At 46.5% G+C, this 17,631-nt stretch overlaps 1 protein-coding gene across 2 annotated transcripts in view; it reads left to right on the top strand.

Annotated features, from left to right (window-relative positions):
- The window catches only part of NOTCH2 (notch receptor 2), a 162,544-nt gene that overhangs the window by 134,989 nt on the left and 9,924 nt on the right, over positions 1-17,631 (top strand). For both annotated transcript variants that reach the window (XM_040998963.1, XM_040998964.1), the window contains exons 20-28: positions 956-1,109; positions 1,495-1,679; positions 3,336-3,468; positions 9,913-10,149; positions 12,615-12,727; positions 13,978-14,483; positions 15,557-15,904; positions 16,503-16,645; positions 16,815-17,025. In XM_040998963.1, the coding sequence (XP_040854897.1) occupies positions 956-1,109; positions 1,495-1,679; positions 3,336-3,468; positions 9,913-10,149; positions 12,615-12,727; positions 13,978-14,483; positions 15,557-15,904; positions 16,503-16,645; positions 16,815-17,025 (2,030 nt within the window). The remainder of the gene's footprint in view (positions 1-955; positions 1,110-1,494; positions 1,680-3,335; positions 3,469-9,912; positions 10,150-12,614; positions 12,728-13,977; positions 14,484-15,556; positions 15,905-16,502; positions 16,646-16,814; positions 17,026-17,631) is intronic.

The following is a 17,631-nucleotide window of genomic DNA, read 5'->3' on the forward strand; positions in this document are numbered from 1 at the left end:
CTTCTCCCACTGGTGTCTAGTGAATGTGGCCTTCCTTTCCCGGAGAACCGGCCCATCCCTTGTGAATAAAGGCAGTGGAGCTAGCAGTCCTTTTGTGTTCTGCCTCATATTGCTCATGAGCTTGGTTTTGTCCCCTTCTAAAAAGCTCTCTGAAGTTTTTCATTTTATTCACAGGCTTTTAACCCTTTCTCTCCTGTTCACCATTGATAGATTGTGTCAGGATTCCTGGGATTTCCGCCCCAGGATAAGTGCAGGGAGTGTTGGCCTGTGTGACCAGTAGTTTTAACCTTCTCTCTAGTCCTGTGGGTAACCATGTCTGCAACATGGGAAATATGTGATCATGTCTGCGGCATTGGAAATGCCCCATTGGGCTTCTGCAAAGTCAGACTGCTACATCAAGAACTAATTTTTCTTTAAAGATTTATTTATCTTTATTGGAAAGGTAGATATACAGAGAGGAGGAGAGACAGAGAGGAAGATCTTCCACCCGATGATTCACTCCCCAAGTGACCGCAATGGCTGGAGCTGAACCAATCCGAAGCCAGGATCCAGGAGCTCTTCTGGGTCTCCCATGTGGGTGCAGAGTCCCAAGGTTTTGGGCTGTCCTTGACTGCTTTCCCAGGCCACAGGCAGGGAGCTGGATGGGAAGCAGGGCCTCTGGGATTAGAACTGGGGCCCATATAGGATCTCGGTGCTTGCAAAGCGAGGACTTTAACCACTACACTGTCACTCCGGGCCCAAGACCTTTTAAATATCAGTGCTAAGAGGAAGTAGATTATATAAAAATGATGACATGCACCTCGTAACACCGGATTTAGTTTAAGGCCTGAATGAAGGTTCTGTTTAAAAAGAAGAAATCCTGTGCTTCCCTTCACCTTTTTGTTGTGGAGTGCGGATGACTCCCTTGGTGCCTGGCCCTTGGGTTTTAACGTGTGTATGTCCTTGCCTGTTTCAGACCCTCGTGAACCTGTGCAGCCGGTCCCCATGTAAAAACGGGGGAACTTGTGTGCAGGACAAAGCCGAGTCGCGGTGCCTGTGTCCATCTGGGTGGGCTGGCGCCTACTGTGATGTGCCTAGTGTCTCCTGCGAAACAGCAGCCCTCCGCAGAGGTGAGTCCTGCCCTCACGGGCTCAGGGGTCATTGACCGAGATCTTGAGTGACTGACCAGTGGGGCACTCAACTGTGGGATGAGATGGAAAAGAACCTGTGGATGGCCAAAACTGCAGAGGAAGAATCCCAGACAGGAGGAGAAAGGGTAGAGGAACAGGCTTAGGGATGCCAAAGGGGAGATATTTGGAATGAAACTCAAGCGACCTTCTGCTCTTGGGGATTGTGTACTTTCACGAACGGGTCTGGTGCTGAGCGTTGCGAGGCGCTAGACACAAATGGCATGTGGTGTGCTGCCCAGCCTGCGCTCACAGCTTCCTGGTGGGACTAAACCTGACCCGTGCCATGTGTGCTTTCCTGATAACACTTCCACATGGGGTTTTCCAGGTGTGTCTGTTGCTCACTTGTGTCAGCACTCAGGCGTCTGCATAGATGCTGGAACCACACACCACTGCCAGTGTCCCTTTGGCTACACGGGGAGCTACTGTGAGGAGCAGCTCGATGAATGTGCATCTAATCCCTGCCAGCACGGTGCCACCTGCAGTGACTTCATCGGTGGATACGGATGTGAGGTGAGGGAGATGAGGCAGTGGAAGTGGATCCCTCCCAGGAGGTTGTGCGGCTGTTCTGTGCATTGGATTCAGCTATCTTTGGTTTCCAGTTTTTAGGTTTTCATTATAGTGCTTACCATTTTCTTTTCTCTTTCATAGAGTTTTTCGTTTTTTAAGATTGATTTTTTTTTTTTAATTTGAAAGGCAGAGTTATACAGAAAGAAGGATCTTCCATCTGCTGGTTCACTCTTCAAGTGGCCACAATGACCAGAGCTGAACTGGCTTGAAGCTGGGAGCCAGAAGCTTTTTCTAGGTCTCCCATATGGTTTCAGAGTCTCAAGTACTTAAGCCAGTATTAGATGCTTTCCTAAGCCATTAGCAGAGAACTGGATTAACAATGGAGCATCTGGGACTCAAACTAGCTCTGTAGGTGATGGTTCAACCTACTAGGCCATGCTGCTGGCCCCTAGGCATTAATTTTGACCTTGCAGTTGAACAGTTCACATGGCCCCAGGAATGCATTGCAGTAAGGGTATGGAACCATTCCACTTCCATAGTCTGACTTCCAGAATTTAAAGCCAACAGTCAATTCCTTACATACATCTCACAGACCCACCCAGTCTGGTGGTTTCTGAAACGTCCCTGAATGGCAGCTGAGATAGGAGAAACCATTTTGAGGAATCTCTCTTAACATGTCACCTTTGTATAGTCAGTGGCCAACTGATTCTCTCAAGTGTAGCTCAGTCTGTGGCACATAGCAAGATGCTCCTTGTTCCATGTGTATCTTCACAGCACTCTACAACCCCAAAAGGCTCAAAAACCTGCCAGTGTCAGACTCAACAATTTTACACACATAATTGCTTAACGATAACCCAATCTCTTTAGAACTGTCTGTTTTGCATTTCCTGTGAGAATGTACCCAACATCTCCCAGGCATAGATAAAACAGCCCTGGGCCTGGAAAGAGAAGCCAAGTGGTGCTGTCTGTAGGAGCTCTCTGGCCCAGAGCCCCCGTTACTGGTCTGAATAACTGTGAAGACCTGTAAGTTCCCTTCTCCCGTGGTGTGCTGGCTCTCCTTCCCTTACCCTCCTCCCTTTGGATGCTCTCCGGCCGTGAGGGACTTGCCCTGCATACAGCCCTGTGAAAGGATTGCCCAAATAAAGTTACTTCATAAAGGTCTTATCTTTTTCCTTCATCTTCCCTGACATCTGTCACAATCAGTGAGATCTACCTCCCTCTGCCCCTGCCCCATCTCAGCTAACTTTTCACACATCTGTACAGTTTCCTGGACCTGGAGACCAGAAAGTGTGCACTGTCTGCTCCCGCCCACACATACCATTTGACTAAGTCATAGGGTCCTCATCACATTCAAAGAAACTGCAGACTTTAAAGACGGGCACATCCATCCAGGGGAGGGACAGATTTTCCAAAGGGGTCAGATCTGGAATAGCCCTTCACGAATTCAGCCTTTTGTTTCCCTTTAAGTGGCTTTGTCAGCAGGAAGAGGGAGAGATACCAGTAAGCTGTGGGTTGACCCGGTACAGGATGATGACAGAACGTGATGATCCTGGAGAGACATGAGTGCTGAGTGGGGAAGGAGCAGGGTCACAGCAGTGTCCACATGTCACTTGCTGTCATCATCTGTAAACATGTCTTGTCTTGACTTCCTCCTGACAGTGTGTACCGGGATATCAGGGTGTCAACTGTGAATACGAAGTGGACGAGTGCCAGAATCAGCCATGCCAGAATGGAGGCACCTGTATTGACCTTGTGAACCACTTCAAGTGCTCCTGCCCACCAGGCACTCGAGGTAAGAACCCAGTTTTGCCCTCCCTCCAGCCAGAATCTTCTGTAAGTTATAATCCCATTCTTAGTGTGGTGGAGATTTGTTTTTTTAAAAATTAAAAGACATTAAAACTAGCTTCATTGTAAGTATTGAGTTGTACATCCTGGTCACTCAGACCATTTTACTCTCTCGTCTCTTGTGACCTGTCAAGTTCTGATTCATGTTCTCAATTCTGTCTAATTGCATGACATCTCAGGTTCCATGAGACACAGAATGTGGAATTCGTAGAGCTCTGCAACTACATTGCCCTGTCTTCAAATGCTTGGTTATTCAATTGAAACCAACGAATGGTCACACAAGTGAAAAATTTGTGCTTACTTTCTTTGGAATCTTTTAAAGTAGGAAATCTTGCCTACATAAGTTGGAGGGATGAGTGAAATGAAAGCCTACCTTCCTGATAAGCCTAGGGGCAGAGGCTGATGATGGCTACAGCTGTGCCTAGGAGACCGCAGTCTGAGAGGAAGCCCTGTGCTATGACAGATAGAGCCATCATTCCTCTGCAGGTCGCCAGTGCCTCCAAAAAACCTCTTAGAAATAGAACCAAGTATTGTTCATTACGTTAGAATAAACTATGATGATGTGTATTCGGAATAAGCCCTGGAAGAACTGTGAAAAGCATTGCACAATTTTGGGAAGTTTATTCTCCTCAGTATCCATGCAAAAAAAAAAAAAAAAAACCAGTGTTTCTGTTGTCTTAGACCTTTGTGTCAGTGTATTGTGGGAGTTTGCCTTCCTGGAGGTTAGGATTTGGCTGAATTAAAGAAATAACTCACTGGGAAGGTAGCTTATTGAAGAATTTTCTTTAAAGGGAAGAGAAAACTAAGGAGAAACTGCTTTTAAGTATCTAAGTTTTTTCATGTGCAAAAGAAAATTGTTGTGTCTTCTAAAAATCAGTAGTTGAAAGAGAAATAGAAGATAATTCCAATTTAATTTTACTTTGCTCCCTTGAATTACTCTACTGGTTGGAACAAGCTTCATTCCCAGTGGTAGCTAGTTAACCCTGAAATCTCAGAGCTCAACACCACGCTGATGAAGTCTGATGCATGTTGAGCCGCCCTTCTCTGTGTTTTAGAGAAGTAGTTCCGACACTTGGCCTCCAAGACTCACACTCCAGGAGAAGACAGGCTTGTGGGGTTGTGCAGCAGCTCTGGCTGAGTGTGGAAGTGACACACCCATCACTGCTACTCACAGCGTGTAGGCCAAAGTTATTGAGTGATTTCCATTTTGTTTCCAGGGAGGTTGGGAAATGTACATAATCACTGAATTCGAAATTCTCAATTATACCCTAATTTAATAAATTATGTGTCTGGTCATTGAATCATTTAACAAGGAAACAAAGTTTCCATCTGTTCTAATCATGTGTTAAAGAGAGCCTAGAGTAATAATTACACCATTATTATGCAGTCATTGCCTTTCGGCACTTTATTAATACATGATTATGCTTTCCCACTTTCATGGATTTTAATAGGAAATCAGCTGTTAATCTTAGTAGAGCACTTCTGTGTGTGACAAATCACTCCTCTTGAGTTTTCAAATTTCTCTCTGTCTTTGGCAGTTTGATTAGATTGTGTGTAGGTATGAATCCCTTGAATTTGTACAACTTAGAATTCATGGAATTACTATATCATATGTCTGCTTAGATGTGGAATAATGTTTATTTATCTTGATCTAACCTCTCTGACCATAGTGGAGTTCCAGGAGACTGAAATCCCATATCCTCGGTGTGAAAGTCACCACGCTGTTTCCTGTTAATTCTCCCGAGCTTTGTTCCTGACATGAGTACCCTACCAGTTCCTCAGTTCGAGGATTCACTGCCATCACTCTGCCTGTCTCTCCTACATCGTTTCAGGCTGAGGGAGAGCTCCTTCTCACTTGAATAAATCTGTTCAATACCGGTGGCTACACTCTGATGAAAAGGCAGGCATTTATGCTGATTTTACTAATAGTCCATAAATATTAAATACTCTGTGAAACAGAGTACATGCCAATTTTATTTTTTGATTCTTCTTTTTTTTTTAATTGATTCCATTGCATTATGTGACACAGTTTTATAGGCACTGGGATTCCCCCCTCCCCAAGCCGCCCCCCATGGTGGATTCCTCCACCTTGTTGCATTACCACAGTTCAAATGCACGTGAGATTCTTTCATTGCAAGCATCTACCAGGTATAAACTCCAGCGTCTTATTGTCCAGATAAGTTCAATGGTTTCTTGGGGACACCATCTCTGGTCTGAAGGTAGAGCCGACAGAGTATCATCCTGATCAATTAAAAGCCCGGACAATACATCAGTAACAGTTTATAACATTATGGAATTAGTTGACATGGTATTGAATAACCAATATGTTGAAAGAGAGAGAAAAAAAAAAGAATGCAAGTTCTGAATCACATCCTGTGACTTCTTCATTGACATTTCAATTATTAGTTTATATACAACTGGTTTCTATACACCTTAAAATGGCTATAGATTACTATTCAGCTGTCTCATGTCTATTTTAATTTTAGTATTTAGCAGTTTATAGTGTTGAAGCATGATTTTTCTGAAGCTGGCTGTTTTTTGGGTATCTAACTCTATAACTCTAACAAGACATATGTCAACAGTTTAGGTGAACAGTTCTAGGAGGGTGTGCAGAGAAATCTTCAGTACCCTAGTGAGGAGTAACTAATCTTTGTGTCCCACCCAGTGAGTTATAAGTGCATCCCCACTGCCCGTTTCCTGTCTGTTTCTAAGCTTTCCTTGTTTTTCTCTATCTATTCTAGGGGTTTTTTGTTTGTTTGTTTGTTTTGAGGGGTTTCCGGAGCGATCCTGATGGTCATTACAAGAGAGGGTGGGGACCCAAAATTGGAACCAGGCAAGGAGCAGAGAAAGCTCCTCTCCCTAATTCCAAAGGAAGTTTACTGTTCTGTTTCTGCGGACCGCTCAGTGCTCCCGGTTGTCATTCCAATGACCTTGGATCCTGCAAGTCAGGATTTGGGCTTCTTCCATCCCATGTGGTAGATCCAAATGGGGGTGGGTGCCCTCAGAGTTCCTGGCCTCTGAAGACACTCCATTTCCCCGTGGTCTCCTTGGCGGTTGGGATGTAGTCCTTGATGCTTGTACTGATAGTCCTTGGTGAGGATCTGGGAGTCTTCAGGGTTATGAATTCCAGAGAGAAGAGAGAGAAAGATGGAGATCTTGCACCTGCTGGTTTACTCCCCAAATGGCTGCTATAGTTAGAGCTAGGCTGGTCCAACACTGAGAGCCAGGAGGTACCTCTGGATCTCCCATATGGTGCAGGAGCCATGACCTTGGGATGTCCTCCTCTGCTTTCCCAGGCTATTGGCAGGGAGTTGGATCATAAGTGGAGCACTTGGGGCATGAATTGTCACCTATATGGGATGTCAGCACCAAAAGCAGAAAAAATTAGCTTACTGTGCCACCACACTGGTCCCCAATTTTATTTGTTTTTGTTATTGTCTGTTTTTTTATTGTTACAATAGTATAATCTTTCATAATAAGTTGTAATTTCATCAGTCTGTTGTTTAAGTGTGCCCCAACATTGCTGGTAGAGACAATGTCAAACAGTCCAGCATCCCCATCCCGTTGTCTAAATATGTCCAACAGATTCACTGGGAGTTCATGTTTGATTTGGAAGTAGAAATGCATATTTCATTGTATCTTCACATCTGGATATTATAATCTCTATTACTCCATCACTGTACACTCCCTTAAATGAGAAACCATAAAACAAGGTCAACAACAGATAGAAAGTTCAAACAAAAACAAAAAGAAAAAAAAACAGCAAAATAGAGTTGAAAAAACACACCACTGAATGACCAATGCATATGTGACAAAAAAGAAAACACAAAGGCCTAATTTGCATGATAGTTTCCTTATATTAGAGAAAACATATGGGATTTGTCCTTTTGAGACTGCTTTTTTCACTGAGCATAATGGTCTCTGGTTGGGACCATCTAGTTGCAAATGGTGTAATTTCATTCTTTTTAGTGGCTGAGTAATATTCCATGGAGTAGATGTACCACAGTTTCTTAAACCACTCCTCTTTGGTTGGGCGTCTGGATTGTTTCCATGTCTTTGCTATTGCAGATTGTCCTGCTGTAAATATAGGATTACAAATCCCTTTGTCATATGCAGTTTTCATTTCCTTTAGGTATATTTCCAGGAGTGGGATAACTGGGTCATATGGCAGGTTTATTTGCAATTCTCTAAGCCCTCTTGTTTTCAATTTTGTTTATGACTAGGTAATAAAATAAAATTCCACATGGACTGAACATATATACATACCTATATATATAAAACATCTAACTTTTTACCCTCCCTTTTTTTCTCTCCCCATGTTTAGCTCTTCTTCTGTGACTAGGTAGCCATCACAGTTTCTTATGTATCATTCTAGAGTTACTTTTAATATATTCTTCAGACTTACAGACAAATGCAAAAATAACTTCTATGTCTCTACTTTTCCCATTGAACAATGAGTATTAGCCACATTGTTTACACTTGAGTTTTGAAAATATTTCCACATCAAGATACAAAACTTCTTCGATTTTTTTTAAAGTTGCATGAATCAGTTTTATGAGAATTACTATTTTATAGTAAGATATCTGCTAATGGTAGACGTCTGGATTGCCTTGTAAGCACATACTACAAACATATTTATAGTGTGACTTTCCAGGCAAAGCGGCTGAGTTGGATATGTATGTGTCAGTTATTAAAGATCATCTTCTTCAAGTTTCTCTGTTTATGGTCATAGCTCATTTTTTCTTAAGTATTCAGTTGGTGGGTTTTTTTTTTAATTGTAATGGGGTTGCATTATTTAGAGAGCCCCGACATTTTGCAATGATGCGTCTTCCTTCCTGGTCAGGGTCTGTCTTTCTAAACGTTCAGACTTTTGTATGCATTGTCTTCATGTTGGTTAGCCCATTTCTTATTAAGATTGCCATAGGTATTTTATCTTTTGGAATTGTCAGTGAAAGCAAACATTTCAGTTTCTTTGTTTTCATTTTTAATAGCTTTTTATCAGCATAGACTACAGGTGCAAATGGCAGAATTACAGAACTGTTTGATAATGTCTTGAATTAGTCAACAGTTATTTTCTAAAATAATTGTCCATCACTGTTGTTTCTAAAACATGTACAAATGAAAAATTACACAATAGAAAGAATGTTCACAGATATTCATGCTTGAAGACTCACTATGTACACTACAGATGTAGTAATTATTTAATAACTCTCAGCAGAATTTTTCAAATAAAAACTGTTGATAGATTTACATTGTTTTACAAAGTCAGTGACTGAAATGATTATAACTGTTACTTAAAATTCAACTTTGGTTCTCTCTTTTCTCTCTCTCTCTCTCTCTCTTTTTTTTTAAGATTTATTTATTTTGGGCCCAGCATGGTAACCTAATGGCTAAAGTCTTTGCTTTTTATGCTCCAGGATCCCATATGGGTGCTGGTTCATGACCCAGCTGCTTCAATCCAGGTGCCTTCTTGTGTCCTAGGAAAGCAGTAGAGGATGGCTCAAAGCCTTGGGACCCAGCACCTGCATGTAAGACCACAAAGAAGCTCCCGGCTTCTAACTTCACATCAGTTCAACTCTGTGGCAGCCACTTGGGGAGTGAACCAACAGATGGAAGATCTTTCTCTCTGTCTCTCCTTCTCTTTGTAGATATTTCTAATTAAAAAAATCTTTAAAAATTTTTATTTATTTTTATTGGAAGGATAGATTTTTACAGAGGGAGAAAGGGGGAGAGAGAGAAAATAATCTTATTTCGTCTGCTGGTTTATTCCCCAAATGACCTCAATGGCTGGAGCTGAACTAATCTGAAGCCACGAACCAGGACCTTTTCCAAATCTCCAACATTGGTGCAGAATTCCAAGGCTTTTGGGCCTTCTTTCGCTGTCCAGGCCATAAGCAGGCACCTGGATGGGAATGAGATGGCACCCATATGGGAAGTTGGCATTTTCAGGTAGAAGATAAGCCTAATATACCACTGTACCAGCCCTGTCAACTCTGGTTCTTAACAGATGTTTTAATATAGCTAGCTTCCATCTGTATGTTTATTAATTGCTGTTCTTCTTTTGAACTGTTTCATATTTTGAACTAAAATGGTAAGTTAATAAATTCCTGGGTGTCTCTTGAGCTCCAGTTCTCTTCTGTTAAGATGGGACAGATTGGTGGTGCCCCCTTCCCAAGGGCTGCTGCATTGGGTTTTGTGGGCATGTGGGTGGAGCCCTGGTACACTCTTCACTTTGCACTCAAAGGAGCATACCAGCTGTCAGGGGCAGGTGCCACCACAGGTGGAGTGTGGATTTCACTGCAAAAGGCCGACAAAGGTTGCTATCCCTTACTAAAAAACAGTGCTGGGAGGGCTTTCATAGCTCTGTGTTTCTCTTCTCTCCCCCCACCAGGCCTGCTTTGCGAAGAGAACATTGATGACTGTGCTGGGGGACCCCACTGCTTTAATGGTGGTCAGTGTGTGGATCGGATTGGGGGCTACAGCTGTCGCTGCTTGCCCGGCTTTGCTGGGGAGCGATGTGAGGGGGACATCAATGAGTGTCTCTCCAGCCCCTGCAGCTCTGAGGGCAGCCTGGACTGCATCCAGCTCACCAACAACTACCTGTGTGTCTGCCGCAGCGCTTTCACCGGTGAGAACCTCTCAGCCTTCCGGCCACTCCACCCAGAATGTGCATTTGTGACCCATCCTTTGTGGCCCATCCTGGACCCAAACAGAAGCTTCTCTCCTGTACAGAGCACTAAACTAACTTGATTTGGGGGCCCAGGTTTTCTACCATGTGTTGTGCTCTGTGGATGCTACATCAATCTCCACCTTTGTTTTGCCTGAGATATACTTTCTGTTTTGTAGCACATTGATAATGTGGTATAGCAGTGTACTAAAAAGTAGATAGCTGCGGAAACATTTTCTGTTTGTAGTGAAATACACAAGACAAAATTGCCATCTTTAAACAAGGTTCAGAGAGCATTAAATACATTTATGTTATAGGGCTACCATCACCACCTCCATCCACAGAACTCTTTCCTTACGAGCAAAGTAGCAGTTGTTTTGCAGGAACCTCATGTCTAGTGCTGGGTTCCTCCCCCTGCTTCCTTTGCGCTGTAACAACCGAAGGCCTGGTAGCTCCTGGCACTGGGAAGAAGGTGGTCCTTCTACTCCTGGGCCCCAGAGAAGTGCTGGGACATGCAAGGGAGGCAGGTCCAACTTAAGTGTTTATGGAATGTCAGTTGTCAGAGTTTGAACTCGAGTGCTGCAGGAGTCACCAGTGTGCCCTGCCCACTGAGCCTGAGTTCCCTTCTGTTCTGTTCCTATTCAGTGTGTGGCGGGAACCATGTCCTGCCGCAGCACAGGGACTTCCCCATAGCACTTAGCAGTCCCTGCTGGAGAAAAGCAGCAGGTGGCTTCTTGCACTAAAATAATAGCTCGTGTCTAGCTGTGGCAGGATCATCACATACTCAGATTTCTTAGAATCTTTAGTTGTATTTCTTTTTAAAGATTCATTTTTAATTGAAAGAGTCAGAGAAGAGAGATACACAGACAAGAGGGGGGAATCTTCCTTTCATTGATTTACTCCCCAACTGGCTGCAATGGCCAGGGCTGAGCCAGGCTGAAGCCAGGAACCTGGAACTCCAGTGTTGGTGGCATGGATCCAGGCACTTGGACCATCATGGGCCACTTCCCTGGGTACCTTAATGGGAACCTGGCTCTTAGACGGGTTGTCTCACCCTCTGCTGCAGTGTTGTCCCCTCTAAGTGTACTTCTTACGCTGGGGCTGTCCTCAAGTTCCTTCAGAATCAAGACGATGGATACAATTGTCCATCTGTTACTAATGTAGCGAGTGGATCCTGCTGCATGCTGAGCCAGTCTCCAGTCTGCCTTCCTACCAGGTTGGGAGATCTGCCTTTAAAATCACTAGTATTTGTTTACAAAAAACAGGGGGTATTTTGCAATCTGATCACCTCCTGTAGAAACAGTTTATTGAATGACCAAATCCCCAATCTGTTGAGTTACTGAGGGACAGAGGCACATGGACAGTCTGCAGCCTCTTGTTGGCCCTGCATGCTCGAAAAGCTAGAGAAGCAGAGCTGGCTCCTGTCTCATCATCTCTGAGAGACCCTGTATTTGGAAAGACAGACCAGTATTTGCAGAGGAAGGGAGCAGCAGAAGGAAGGGGTGGAGCCCCTCCTCTCCTTAAATTAGTGCTGCTTGTGTTAGTTCCACAGGACCTTGGGGACTACCATGACTGTGAGATGTTCTCCCTGATGGGCAGGAAGGTCCCCAGGGCATGTGTTCTGTGATACCGGCTATGGGTTAGTAGCTGTGGCTGAATTGAGCAGGTAGACATTGAAAATTTTGCTTCTTTGTTGTGAATGATCCAAAACACCATCTGTACCTTTGGTTCTTTTCTGTTTTAAGTGACCAGAGGCTATATGGGGTCTGTTTCCTGTATGCAGAGGTGCCAGTGGAACCTCACGTCTTCATGATCCCAGTTGTCCAACACATGTTAGCCGTGCCTCCAAGGCATCTGTTTTAGAACTGTCTCTAGAGAAAAGTGACTCTGGGAGAACTGCAGAATTCAGCTGCATTTTCTAGAGACCAAAGAGCAGAAGAGAAGATACACCACAGATCAAAACTCCCTATAAACTACAACTTGCTACCCAAACAGGTTGTGACCACTCCTGTGATGTAAATGCTATTAGTGGAGTGTGGGGCATTAGTTGTTAACCCTTTTCTTCCAACCTGTGAAAGCCAAAGTGCTTCCAAAAACGCCGACTTTTTGTTGTTATTGTTGGTTCCTTAACACAGTTAGTCGCTTCTTGGACCCTTTGTGTTTTGTCCTTTGGTTCAGGGGTGTGTGCCTCGTGTGTTGTCTGTGTAGGCAGCGAAGGTGACGGTGCTGGTGGGAGCCTGTGATGGGCAAGGGCGTGGAGGCCTAGAGTGTGTCGTCTTCGTCCTCTCCCATTCCCACAGGCTTACAGCCGAACTCTCACAGTCCTGCCTCTGTTGGGGTCTCACTCTCCTCCAGTGGGGTTCTGGTCAGGGATCTACAGTTACTACTTCTGCCATTTAAAACCCCATCTTGTTCTTTGTCCCGAGGCCGTCACTGTGAAACCTTTGTGGATGTGTGTCCCCAAATGCCTTGCCTGAATGGCGGCACTTGTGCTGTGGCCAGCAACACTCCTGATGGCTTCATTTGTCGCTGCCCCCCGGTGAGTTGTCTGCCCGTCTGTGGAACGAGCACACCCTCTCCTGTACAGCCTGTCGCAGAACTGAGGTGAAGCCTCTGAGAACCTGAGATGCAGGCTCCCCATCATGGAGATCTCCACACTTCACCTCTTCAGTTCCAGATTGGTTTTGCTTTTACTGTTTCATTTAAGGTGGTGTTTAGTTACTCCCAGAGGGAAGGCACTTCTTCCTCTGTGACTGTCAGCCCCACAAGCACCAGTGGGAAGCACAGCAGGTGGGCTCTTGACCCTCGGCTAGGCCAGAGCTGGTAGAAGTGCTTTTCTGTTTCCTTAGCAGGAACCACTGGGGGCAACTTGCTTCTTAAGCTAAAAGGAAGCTAATTTTAGCTGTCTACCTTGGAAACCCTTGCCACTGTCAGTCATCAGAGACAGCCGTGTGTGGGGATAGACCAAAAAGAAACCCATCTAGTAAGCCTGACATGGGCCGGGCAGCAACTGCAAAGATGATGCAAGATGTGGCCGTTTTCCAGGGCCGTCAGACCCCCGCTATGACCACTTTGCCCCAGAGTCATCATATGAGAGGTCTAATCATGGCAGTTAGGGAAGGTGCCTGAAGAACCTCTGCCCCTACATGACCTGCACACTTGCTTTCTGGCATTGAGCTCTTCCAGTGAGGCCGCTGTGCATTTGTCCCGTTGGAGCCTTCACCTCGGACTCAAAGGTAGACTTGAAAAGGTCTTTATGCAGAGTTATTCCGGGGTGCTGCATTGAGGGATTTTTAACCAAACTCCTAGTCTTTATGCTTCCAAAGACATTAAAAAAAAAGAAGAGTTGAGGAGGGAAAATGGAACAAACCCTGGGAGCTCTCCCAACATCTTTGTTTTTGGGTTGTTTTGTTTGTTTTGTTTTGTTAGATTTATTGGTTAATTTGAAAAGCTGAGTTACAGAGAGTCGGGGTAGGGAATAGAGAAGGAGGGAAAGATCTTCTATCCATGGGGTCTCTGCCCAAGTACGTACAACAGTCTTTTCTAAGCTGGTCTCAAACCAGGAGCCAGGAGCTTCTTCCGGGCCTCCCATGAGGATACAGGAACCCCTGCCCTTGGACCATCCTCTGCTGCTTTCCTAGGTCATCAGCAGGGAGCTGAATCAAAAATAGAGCAACCAGGATTTGAACTGGCGCCCATCTGGGATGCTGGCACCACAAGCAGTATCTTTACCCACTTCATCACAGCACCAGCCTTCTAACAGCCTGACTTCATCACTCATTTCCACAGGGATTCTCTGGGGCAAGATGCCAGAGCAGCTGTGGCCAAGTGAAGTGTCGCAGAGGGGAGCAGTGCGTGCACACAGCTTCGGGACCACGCTGCTTCTGCCCCAACCCCCAGGACTGTGATTCAGGCTGTGCCAGTAACCCCTGCCAGCACGGGGGCAGCTGCTACTCTCAACGGCAGCCTCCTTATTACTCCTGCCGCTGTGCTCCTCCGTTCTGGGGCAGCCACTGTGAACTCTACACGGCCCCCACCAGCAGCCCTCCTGCCACTTGTTTGAGCCAGTATTGCGCCGACAAAGCTCGAGATGGAGTCTGTGATGAGGCCTGCAACAGCCATGCCTGCCAGTGGGATGGTGGTGACTGTTCCCTCACCATGGAGGACCCCTGGGCCAACTGCTCCTCCCCGCTCCCCTGCTGGGATTACATTAACAACCAGTGTGATGAGCTATGCAACACAGCCGAGTGCCTCTTTGACAACTTTGAATGCCAAGGGAACAGCAAGACGTGCAAGTAAGGGCTCCAGGTTCTCCGGCAGCTGAGGGGGACTGTCACTAACACACCTCGGTCTCTTGTGCCTGCTCCTAACCACTCCAGTGCTTCCGCCCAAGTGGCCTCCGCTTCCCAGATGGTGCCAGCCTGTGCCGTCACACGCTGTCCTGTGCTCTCCCTTGCTGACAGAGGGCCTGGAGTGCTCACTGCATAATGACCCTCTCTCTGTGCCTGTCTCTGCCTTCTCACCTGCCGCTCTCGTGGCCTCCTGGGGAGATCACTTTTGGAAGTGGTATTGCCAGTCTCAGGCAGCCTCTTGGGTGACCTGCCCGCAGGATGGATGGAAAGGTCTGTACCCGTTCTCTTCACCCCATTCTTTCCCACACGACAGGTTTTTTCCCCAGCTAGATTTATCAGGAGGTATGAGTTGATTAGTCCTCTTAACCCTCTGGCCTTCATGATTACAGTTACAGGTTCTTTTTGGTGTATGTAGTAAGTTTTCCTGTTAACTGTCCCATCCAATTTAACTGCAGTTAATTCTTACCAACCTTGTGAGTCATCAGTATTGCTGGTTGTTTCCTTGGTAAGGGAATTGTGGCCCACAGGATTAAAGAAACACAGGTAGTGTGAACTGGGTTGGCTTTTGTTTCAGATAATATGGCTTTGCTTAAAAACATAACCAAAGCTATGAGTTTGAGGAGATAGGTGGGTTTGTCCTCACTTGACTATCATGCAGTCTGTACATGGGTATCCAAAATATATGTAATTTTTGCATATCAACTAAAAATGTAAAGAATGTTGAGAAATCTGATTAAGAGTGTCCGTCATCTGGGAACCCAGGGCGCCTGCAGCATGGTGAGCACATAGTGTTGCTCACCGTTCAGGGAGCACTGGCTCCTGTGAAGTGGGAACAACCCTGGGTGCTCCGTGAGGTCAGAGTTAGAGCAGCCAGAGCAGGCTCGCAGGGTACTTGGGTCCCAGTGCTGACAGAAGGCTGCCAGGAGGAACCCAGTCCCCAAGCAGAAGCAGGCAGAGCTCCAGTGCAGTGTGAGCCTCTATGCCAGTTCCCTCCTCTTCCCCGCCTCCCCTCCCAGGTATGACAAATACTGCGCGGACCACTTCAAAGACAACCACTGTGACCAGGGCTGCAACAGCGAGGAGTGCGGCTGGGACGGGCTGGACTGTGCTGCTGACCGACCCGAGAACCTGGCGGAGGGCATGTTGGTCATCGTGGTGCTGATGCCCCCAGAACAGCTGCTTCAGGACTCTCGCAGCTTCTTGCGAGCCCTGGGCACCCTGCTGCGCACCAACCTGCGCATCAAGCAGGACTCCCAAGGAAACATGATGGTGTACCCTTACTATGGCGAGAAGTCTGCAGCCCTGAAGAAGCAGAGGATGGCACGGAGATCCCTTCCCGAAGAACAGGAGCAGGAAGTGGTTGGGTAGGTTTTGGGTTTCTCCACTCGGGGAGGGTTAATTTTGTAAAACAGAGCCCTTTGATACACAGCAGAGATCATAGCTTGACCTGTTAGAGAGGGCTGTCTCCTCAAGTACCGCAAGCCCTGAGCTGCTCCCGGAGCCCCTCGGATCCCTCTCTGCGTGGCCGCTCCTTGGTATCGGTCTTTGCCTTGAGTGTTAGGCCTTTTCACAGCCCCACTGTTGGCGTCTCAGATTTTCAGCCCTCCAGTTGGCCGAGACACAATGTAGAGAATAAGGACCAAGGAACGCAGGGTGAGTTTTAGAGTAGCCGTTGTACCTGCTGGGGAGGTAGAAGTGGTAGTGAGGCCTTCAGGACTGTCTTCCTATTCTGTCATGGCATTGATCTTTGCTGGACCGTACCAAAGGAGGGGACACATTCCCTACGTGTTTGTGATGCAGTTTCTGAGGTCTTCCTGCAGGCAGCAGCCCAGAGGCAGGGAGCCGGTGCTGACAGGGACCAGGGAAGGCTGTGTCGGGCTTCCTAACTCAGCCTGCTGCACCTGCACCCTTCAGTTCTACTCACCATATCCCTTCTTCCTCTTTTCTCTCGGCGTCTCATAGCTCCAGGGTCTTTCTGGAAATCGACAACCGCCAGTGTGTTCAAGACTCAGACCAGTGCTTCAAGAACACAGATGCAGCAGCAGCTCTGCTGGCTTCTCACGCCATCCAGGGGACCCTCTCATACCCGCTCGTGTCTGTCGTCAGTAAGTGGCACCAGGGTGAAGGGGAAGGCATTGGAGGTGGGCTCTCCTGGGGGCACGCTTTTCAATGTTTCATGGCTGGTGAAGTCCAAGATGCCCTCTCTCTGTTGGGTGCGACGACGAGGTGTTGCTGTCTGCTACAGCGCTGTTCCTCCTGTCCCTGCCCTTCCAGGTGAATCTCTGACTCCGAAGGGCACGCAGATGCTCTATCTGCTCGCCATCGCTGTGGTCATCATCCTGTTCATCATCCTGCTGGGCGTCATCATGGCAAAGCGCAAGCGGAAGCACGGCTCTCTCTGGCTGCCCGAAGGCTTCACCCTACGCCGAGACACCAGCAACCACAAGCGTCGCGAGCCTGTGGGACAGGATGCGGTGGGGCTGAAGTAAGGCCATTTGCCAAGTAGCCATTTTCTGTTAAGTGCATAGGGATGGAGAGAAAAGCATTTCTGGTTAAATTAGGATTTTAAATTCTAAGCTGTATCTGTTTGATCACCCTGGCCGACATGCTGAACTCCTCATGAGTGACTATGACCGAGTCCACATCTGAGGGTGTTAGCCTGTGCCTGTCGTGATACCCTGGTGCCTAGCTGCTGCTGCTGCTTTTTGGTTAAGATTTATTTTATTTTATTCATTTATTTCTTTTTTTATCAGAAAAGGAGATATACAGAAAGAGATGTTTTGTCCACTGGTTCACTCCCAAATGGCCGTAACAGCCAGAGATGAACCAATCTAAAGCTAGCAGGCAGGAGCTTTTTCTGTGTTTCCCACATGGGGATAGGGGCCCAAGGCATTAGCCCATCTTCCACTACTTTCCCAAGCCACAGGCATGGAGCTGGATGGGAAGTGGAACAGCCAGGATACTAACCAGTGCCCATATGGGATCCTGGTGGACACAAGGTGAGGATTTAGCTATTAGGCTATCGTGCCAGGCCCCGTGCTCAGCTTACATATTGAGGCACACTGGTGTGTTAAGCTCTTGCTCAGTGGAA

Source organism: Ochotona curzoniae, unplaced genomic scaffold (genome assembly GCF_017591425.1).
Source record: "Ochotona curzoniae isolate NIBS_2020 unplaced genomic scaffold, NIBS_Ocur_1.0 scaffold_1037, whole genome shotgun sequence".
Classification (NCBI taxonomy): Eukaryota; Metazoa; Chordata; class Mammalia; order Lagomorpha; family Ochotonidae; genus Ochotona; species Ochotona curzoniae.